This window comes from Lactuca virosa, chromosome 2 (genome assembly GCF_052849685.1).
Source record: "Lactuca virosa cultivar CGN04683 chromosome 2, Lactuca_virosa_CGN04683_v6, whole genome shotgun sequence".
NCBI lineage: Eukaryota > Viridiplantae > Streptophyta > Magnoliopsida > Asterales > Asteraceae > Lactuca > Lactuca virosa.
Window position 1 is genome coordinate 245,389,187 of NC_136427.1, and position 9,085 is coordinate 245,398,271.

A 9,085-nucleotide genomic window follows, 5' to 3' on the forward strand; every position below is an offset into this window, starting at 1 on the left:
AGTTGGTTAATAATGTTAAATAAATATCAAACCTAAAGTGTAATCATAAATAAACAAAATTTCACTATTAAAATAGTATTTTTACTTCTACTTATAAAGTTATGTCTTTAACTTTTAACATATTATACTTAATATATTAGATTTAATATGTTGTTGTATTTAACCATTATCAGTTAAAACTACAACTTTTGAACAGTTTGGATAAAATACTTAAATTGTTAATTTAAATATTAGATTACATGGTCAACTTATATAAATTTCAGTTCCACATAAAAAACCCAAAGAATATTTTGTGAATAGTTAAAAGTGATAAATTGTAGTGCTAAATGCAAAAACTAAATTGTAATCTCAATTTAACTAAAATATTTCCTAAATATATTTTTATAATCATTAAAAGTTTTCAAATAAGTAGCTTAATATAATTTACCATAAAAATAGTTAAAAATAACTCTATATAAATGATTGTATTGTTACCTTTAAAAATAAAAAACAATGTTTGATGTTTTAAATAATTACAATGATAGAAATTAAAACGTTAAGCAAATAAATTTTAAAAAGATTGAAATTATGCAATTTTAATAGTTGTATATATTTTCATATAATTCAAAATAATCAAAATATATTATATCAACTTAGTATATGAATTATTATATCAAATTTAACAACAACGTTATTATTATATTTAAGAAAACATATATTTGTGAAGACTTCAACTATATATGTGTTTCGGCGCAATATTATAAATGAAACATTTTTTCTTTCACCACATTCATTTGAAACTCCCAACTTTTCATATTTCCATTTAATATACTTAATTTATTAACTTAAATATGTTTTTAGTTGTAAACATTATTATATATGGAAGACTTTGTGACTTATCAATATGATATACCTAATTTTTTAACTTCAATATATTGTTAAATAAATAACCTACATTAATATATCAAATAAGCTTAAAAATTTAGTGTAAAATTTAAAACCTAAAGTAAAATATTAAATAATGTTTAAAAAAAATCAATATATATTTTTTTAACATAGTTAAAAGGAAAACATTAAATATAATAAATATAAAAGAATCTAAATCAATTAATCGAATTAACTAAAAGGTGTCTGAAAACTATATTTTATAATAACTAAAATTCAATTAAGTTGTTTTTAAACTAATTTATAATAATAATAGTTAAAAATAATAGAAACTTAGGAATTAAATTATGTTAGATTACAAATAGTTGTTGATAATTTAAATAATAATCACAATGAAATTAAAACACCGTCAATTTTTTTTAATTTAATAAATCATAACAGTAGTATATTAAAGTAGTTGACAAATATAACTAATGCTATACACAAGTAAAATATGAGTAGAGATCATTAAATGATTTGATTTTAATAAACGTTATTTTATCTATTGTTCAAATTAATTATAATTTTATATAAACTAAATGAAATAATTATTATTTTACATTTAATATAAATGATATAAATATTTTCAATAACATAAGATTACCAAAAGTTTTAATTTTATTCTGCGCAACGCGCGGATATTCGCCTAGTATTCATATAAATGTTGATACCATAATACCAAGAGAATATTTAACTGTCGATGCAATACTTAAATTGTCATTTAACAACATAAAAAAATTGTAAATCAAAACTAAAATTATTAATTTCATGTTATTGTCGAATATTAATAAGAAACACTTTTTTGGTTCAATCTTTCTTGATGATATCGAACTATTTCACTCCACATTAACCGGTCAAGAACAATTTTTGATTTCAAAATCAATTTCTGATTTCAGATTTCACAAATCATATACAATTTTTTTGAAGTACGTGTTTTGCCAGAAAAAAAAACGATGGAGAAGGAAAAACAATTTTCTGATTTCACAGAAAAAAAAACGAGGAGGAAGTACCTGTTTTAACGTCTTTCTCGCCGGAGCTCAAATCGGAGGGAAGATCTTTCGGCCGGTAGTCGGACTGAGGGAGGGAGGGACGACGAAGATGGAAGGAGTTGTCGATGGTTGTTTCTCTTTTAGGTCACGATGGGAAGAAAGAAAAGAGAGGGTATGAAGGTCATTTTTTTCAGTCAGCAACATCTTAAAGTCTGACCGAGAAATCATATGGGTCAGGCGTTTCTGATTGAGAAAGCTGGTTATCAAACACATTTCGTCTGACTGAGTCAGCCCAAATCGCTGACTCGATCCCAGTCAGACAATAACAAACAGACCCTAAGTTTAAGTGTTTGGATAGAAATCCTTAAAAATCAGCTTATCGTGGTAGGGATAAGCTAAATAAGCTGATTTTAATAAGTATCTCCCTCTTTGTTTATTGCTTATTGCTTATTACCACCGTAAATAAACTAATAAGCTATAATCTAATTTATCCAAACACCCGCTTTAACATATCTAATTTTTTGTTTAAAAGTCCGCTACTACCGTCTATGAGCATCATGTTTTTTTATTTTATTTATTTTTTTGAAAAACCTAGATCGAAATACTCTAAATTTAATAAAAAGTGATGCTTTCACAAATGAGCATAATAAAGAGGACAAGACAGTAAGAACATAGGAAAGAAGCTTTTTTATGTTATCCGCCAATTTGGAAGAAGGAGCAAACCAACAGTGACACTTCTCGTGATTTTCTTCCATTTAATTTCAATCCTACTGCTCCCTTCCCTCTCTCGTGCCCTAACTTCCTCCTCTTCATCCATCAACCCTACTTCTACTTCTTCTTTTTCTTCAGCCCCAATTCGCTGTTTCAGGCAACCAGTCCTTCATACCTCCTCCTTGTTACATGTATACGTTGCAGATTTACGGGTATGTTGTTCGTGTCTGACGATTTTACAATTCATACTGATCCCATGGAATCTATGAGTTTTGATTATTATTTTATATATTAGTTCTTAGATTACACGCCGCATGAAGCTAAAACTACTAGTACGATTTGTCGTTATATTAATCGGAATTACAATAATATGTTCCTGAATTTTGTAAGAATAATATTCGGATTATTATAAGGGAAATAATATATTTATTGTTCCTGATGTTATACGGTAGTTGACAGTATTATATAAATATCAAGCAGGATTTTCATCGTTTTTTTTTTGTTCAAAATTTTGGTTGGAGGTAGCGAGGGGGAGGGTTTGGTACTTTCGTTACAAGTTAAGTTGTTCAGTAAAGTCACCATGAGTTGCGCTGGAATCTGCTTTGTATATACAGAATTCAAACCCTAGTCCCTAAATGATACAAAATGTGTAGTTTTAATTTCAAGTTCATTCTTTTAGGTCTATTCTTCTTTCTTCACACATCAAGTATCTGTTTGAGATAAACATCTGAAGTCTGAAAGTTTTGACAGAATCTGAAGCTTTCAAACTGCAAGGGGACAAGGGGTCCGAAGTTACTATAAGACGTCTTCATTACAGTATGATCAGAAAAGACCACAAGGATGAGTAATACGCCTCTCTTAATCCCTATATATTTTCAAAATGCTTTGCTAGAAATGGGTTAAGGTACATTTCTATAACACATCTATCAACATGGGCACTTTTCATGGCACACATGAAATCATTGAATTGGAAGAAAATTCAGATTTTAAATCGAGTAAGCATGGGGAGAAGTTCAATATAGAAGATGAAATCAACCGTCTTTTTGAAACAATTAGGGTTTCTGCCAAGACAACAGGTTTAGCACAAGTTCTTAAAGATAAACAGAAGAAATCCATGAAAAGACCAATGAAAGTTGGCCCTTATCAAGCATCAAGAATTGGGATTTCAGAACCTGCTAGTTTAAAACAGGCACTGAGAGGATTAAGCATCTCTCAAGCATCAGAAATGGCAGCCATGAAGAGGTTATCAAAACCAGTAACAGTAACATCTTCAGGGAGCTTTGAAGGTGGACCGGTCAAACAGTCACAGATAGCAGTGGAAGAATCCTTTGTTCCAGAACCTTCCGGAAAGATACCCAAATCTTTACAAAACAGAAACCTTAAACTTAAACTTTCTTCTTTATCCACACGATCTAGAAAGAAACTCCCTGTGGTAGATGAAATCAAACCGGATTTAATCAAAGAAGTCAAAAGAAGACCTGATTTATTGGTCAATAAAATCGATGACAAATCAAGATCAAAAGAAAAGGGGGAATTCTCTCAAAGCTCAAAAAGCAGCAGCCTTGGTGAATGCAGCAGTAGTACAAGCTTCAGTTGTGACAGCAACATAAGTCATTTTAGCAGAAATTCATGTCGGCCTCACATGTCAAAAGATTCAAGATGGGAAGCTGTTTTATGTGCTCAAAAACACCATGGAAGTTTGAATCTAAAAAACTTCAAGTTAATCAAGAAAATTGGAGGTGGGGATCTTGGAACTGTTTACCTCACGGAGCTTATTGGGTCACATTGCTTTTTTGCAATGAAAATTGTGGACAATGAGTTGTTGACACTTAGAAAAAAAGCTTCAAGGGCACAAACGGAAAGAGAAATATTACAATTACTTGATCACCCATTTCTCCCGACTTTATTTTCCCAATTTACAACCGATAAATATTCATGTTTAGTCACTGAATATTGTCCCGGAGGCGATTTGCATGTCCTTCGTCAAAAACAGCCCAACAAATGCTTCTCTGAACATGCAGCCAGGTAACAATTTAAGTTACAAATTAGTGCATGTTACGTTTTTTATCCCTGATAATAGTTGATTTTATCATTTTTGCTCCCAAAAAGTCTTATCTTGCAATATTGGTCTTTGTTTGAGGTTTTTGTAACGTTTTTGGTCCCTGTTCCAAGTAAAATGACTATATTTGGGACCAAAATTGCAAAAATCAGCTATACTCAAGGACCAAAAACAGTCATTTTACTTGTACATGAACCAACAGCGTTACAAAGAACCTCAAATAAGGACTAAAATTGCAAGAAAAAACTCATTGGCTCCAAAATTGCAAATAGCAGCTAAACTCAGGGACCAAAAGTAGTCATTTTGTTTGGAACATGAACCAAAAATGGTTACAAGAACCTCAAATAAGGACCAAAATTGCAAGAGAATTTTATTTGGGACCAAAATTGCAAAAATCAAGTGTGCTCAGGCACCAAAAAATAGCCATTTTACTTGGAACAGGAGCCAAAATGTTACAAAAACCATAAATAAGGACCAAAAGTGCAAAAACCAGCTATACTCTGGTACCAAAAATGTAATTTACTAAAAATATATTATAATCACGTTTATGATGTTTTGTTTTGGTCTAGGTTTTATGTTGCTGAAATCCTCCTTGCTCTAGAGTACCTACACATGCTTGGAATTATATACCGCGACTTAAAACCCGAAAACATTTTAGTACGCGAAGATGGTCACATCATGTTGACCGATTTTGACTTATCTCTAAAATGCGATCCAAATCCAACGGTTGTTATAAATCCATCACATTCCATCAATCCTCCCAAAGACAAAGATTCTTCAAGTTGCATAGGCCACCCGTTTTGTCTTCAACCCTCATGGCAAGTCCCATGTTTCACTCCAAACCTAAAACCCGATCCAACGGTTACAACCGCCGCCCCACAGCTAATAGTGGAGCCTCATGGCGCACGATCAAACTCCTTCGTTGGGACCCACGAGTACTTGGCTCCTGAGATTATAAAAGGTGAAGGACATGGGAGCCCTGTGGATTGGTGGACTTTTGGGGTTTTGTTGTATGAGCTTTTATATGGTAGGACACCTTTTAAGGGGATAGGAGATGATGAGACTTTAGCAAATGTGGTTTCGGAAGATGTTAAGTTTCCTGATTGGCCGATTGTGAGTTTTGAGGTTAAAGATTTGGTTAAAAGTTTGTTGAGAAAGGAGGCGGGAAGTCGGTTGGGGTCGGTTAAAGGGGCGGTTGAGATTAAGGAACATCGGTTTTTTGAGGGTTTGAATTGGGCTTTGATCCGGTGTGGCACGCCACCCGAGATGCCGAAAGAATGTGATGTTAGGGGTGTGGGTGTAAAGCGTTTAGAGAAAGAGTTTAAGGGTAGATTTGATGAGATGTTTTAGGGAAAATATGTTTTGGTTTTGGTTTTGGTTGTAAGTTGTAACATATGAATAAATATAGGTGTAGATTCTGATTAGGATATGTATAGTGTACATGATGTAATACAAGAAAGGTATATTTGTGTATCATTTGAAGAAAAATTTTCTTTGGTCTTTGATCTTTGTTAATAACGGACTTGTACAAGTGTTTTGGAATGAGGAAAAGATCAAAAGAATAAACAATAAGGGGTAGAGATCATAATGTCGAATCTTTAAATAAAATTATAAAATTTTGATTTTATGATTTCAAACGTGTGACCCGTATAATTATAAGAAAAACAATGAAGGGCTAGAGATCATCTTAACCGGGAAGTACGGGAAACAAGGGGCGCTCTTGACTGAAAATGGTCAAAGGTATATAATTCCTAACCAGACCTAGGTGTCTTTATGGGCATAGATGGCCCAAGTTTCTTTATTTATTTTAAAAAAACCGGGGTAATTGATAGTTTATTTTATTATTTTTTTTTATAGTTTATTTTAGTACTTTTAGCTTTTTTTTTATTAATATTGCATTGTATATTCTTTATTTTCATTATTATGGATCGTGACGAGTAATTTCTATTTTGCATGAGATATTTTGCAGGGTTTTGGAGCTCGTTGCGGTTGCGGTTTGACTACAGTTGGGCTTGGTGGGCTTTTCGATGCATTATTGGGCTTTACGGATCCATCAAAGGAGATTTGAGCTTAAAAAGTTGAAGATTTGGATGAAGTGGGCTTGTGAAGATGGGTCATGGATTCTTATTTTGGGCTTGGACTATCCATATTTAAAGCTTGAAGATGATTGGCCAAATTTGAATCATGTGAGGCATGGAGGGAACCAAGGGAATCTTGGGTAGTGGGGTGTATAGTGGAGAAAAAATGAGCCAATAGCATTCCAACAATATTTGCGAGGGTGGAGTCTCAGTCGCGCAACACTTGCGAGGGTACCCGCGCAACTGCACACTTTTGGGCATTTTGGTCATTTTGCTCACCATTTACTTGAGGGGGTTAGGTCTAGCAGCATATACTTCGATTTTCCACTATTGGAGACCATTGGAGGCGATTTTTGGAGCTTGATACTCATTCTTCTCATCTTTATAAGTAATTGGTAGATTCTTGATGCAAAAACACTTTTGTGATTGTTATTTTGTTGCCATGAGTGGCTAGTTTCTCTATTTTGGTTAACTTTGGCTAAAACCCTTGGATATTTGTGGGTTTTTGAAGGATTCATGCTTAATTATCATTTATCTTATGTTTATGATTCTAGTTCATATTTTTATGCTTGTTTAATACTTTGATCATGAGCTTGGTACTTGAATGAGCAATTGTTGGTTTATTTCTTTGGTTTAGCATTGAATCATTGAATTTACTTAGAACAAGGGCTTTATGATGGTAGAAATCATCTTTAGCTTATAAATCATGACTCCTTTATGGATGTGTAAGCATTGACATCCTCTAGGAATTGGGGATTCATTCATTCTTAAGGCTAATCAACTTCTTGGATTCAATTGCTTCAATTGAATCCTTGATTTTGATTAAGAAGGTGTGTTGTGGGATTCCCCAACCTCCATACAACCTATGAGGAATATTGGCATATCATGCTTCATGATTGCTATAACCACTTTGGGATGAATGATAAGCTTCATATTGAATCCTAATGATAAACACACAAATGTTCATTGTGTTGAATTGTCTTGGTTGACCAATTATCCCCAATATTTGAGCATCTCACCATATTGCTTAATTGCAAGCTTTTTAGTTATTCAAGTCTTTTAGTTTTCAAACAATCACAACACCCCCCCCCCCCTTTTAGTTTAATTGTGGTTAGTTAGTTTATTTAGGCTAGTTCTATTGGATTGTATTGGTGATTGAATACAACCATTTCCCCGAGGATCGATACCCCTTTTTACCATTATATTACGTTTTATTTGCAAACAAATTGTGTAAATTGCTTGGTGGACTTGACCTCCCACCAGAAATATATTAATAATAGAAAAAAAAACTAATAAGAAGCTATGAGATACAACAACGAAATACAAGAAGAAAATCACAACATTACGAACGATCTATGCATTCGAGAATTGGATTGCAACATTGTTCCATCCACTTAAGGCGAGAGGGATTGAGTGGCCTTCGTCAACCCTCTAACAAGTGTGGCATAAACCACCCCACTTGCTAAATATGTTGAGAAAATCGGTCTTCCATGGCTATGGTCTTCCGAGTTTCTCTCCTCCCTTTTACTTTATTATTCTCTCTTTCTTTTATCCTTCTCTTCTTCCTTGTAACTTAACACATCATCCATAAATATCAACTTAAACATGTAGTATGACAAAACCACTGTGATAATGATGTGATAGATAAAAAGCTTAGGTGGTAGTGCACCAAGTGTCGTGTCGCACCACCCCTTCAGCCTAAGGGAACCGCTCATTTCCATGATTGAACCCACAAATGGGACAACAGTTGTACCCTATTTACCAAAGTTGAGTGAGATTTAGGGTCAACGTTAATTTACGGTGGTTATATATGACCCAAAGAAACACTGTCATGACCACTTCATGTATTGCTGCTAGACTCTCATGTCATTTAATTGAAGTTATATAATGTAACATTCATGATTTGGTACTAAATTTTTTTGACATTTTGGTATCTCAATAAATATAAATTAAAGAGACGTTAAATTAGTGAAACAAGTGTTCAGAGTACTTTGAAAAAGGCAAATAAGATATTTAATTTTATTTATTTTTTTAAGCAACCAACAAGAAATAAAATTAAAAGCTAGCAAGGAGCTAGAAAACAATTACAAAAAGTTCATAGGATTTTGAAGCCAATTCACTCATCCCATCTGACATCTATTATTTCTATTAGAATACCACAAGAAAGAAAATTCTTTTATCGAATCAACAATCTCATTTTTTCTAATCTTTCCTGTTCCAAACACCACATCATTTCGAAATCTCCACATATACCAAATAGTGGTACATGCTATCGCATCAGCCACCCTTCTTTTCTTCACATTCGTGACGCCATTATCAATGAAATTGAACATCTCACAAATCGT

At 32.9% G+C, this 9,085-nt stretch overlaps 1 protein-coding gene across 2 annotated transcripts; it reads left to right on the forward strand.

Annotated features, from left to right (window-relative positions):
• Window positions 1-2,546: 2,546 nt before the first annotated feature.
• Window positions 2,547-6,135, forward strand: LOC145160673 (serine/threonine-protein kinase D6PK-like). 2 transcript variants are annotated; one of them, XM_079079955.1, is made up of 3 exons: window positions 2,547-2,815; window positions 3,283-4,628; window positions 5,232-6,135. In XM_079079955.1, exons 2-3 carry the CDS (start codon window positions 3,535-3,537, stop codon window positions 6,010-6,012), a joined length of 1,875 nt encoding a protein of 624 aa, XP_078936081.1. In that variant the 5' UTR covers window positions 2,547-2,815; window positions 3,283-3,534; the 3' UTR covers window positions 6,013-6,135. The 2 variants fall into 2 exon arrangements, with proteins under 2 accessions (XP_078936081.1, XP_078936080.1); XM_079079954.1 differs by having other exon boundaries at window positions 3,354-4,628.
• The last annotated feature ends 2,950 nt before the right edge of the window (window positions 6,136-9,085 follow it).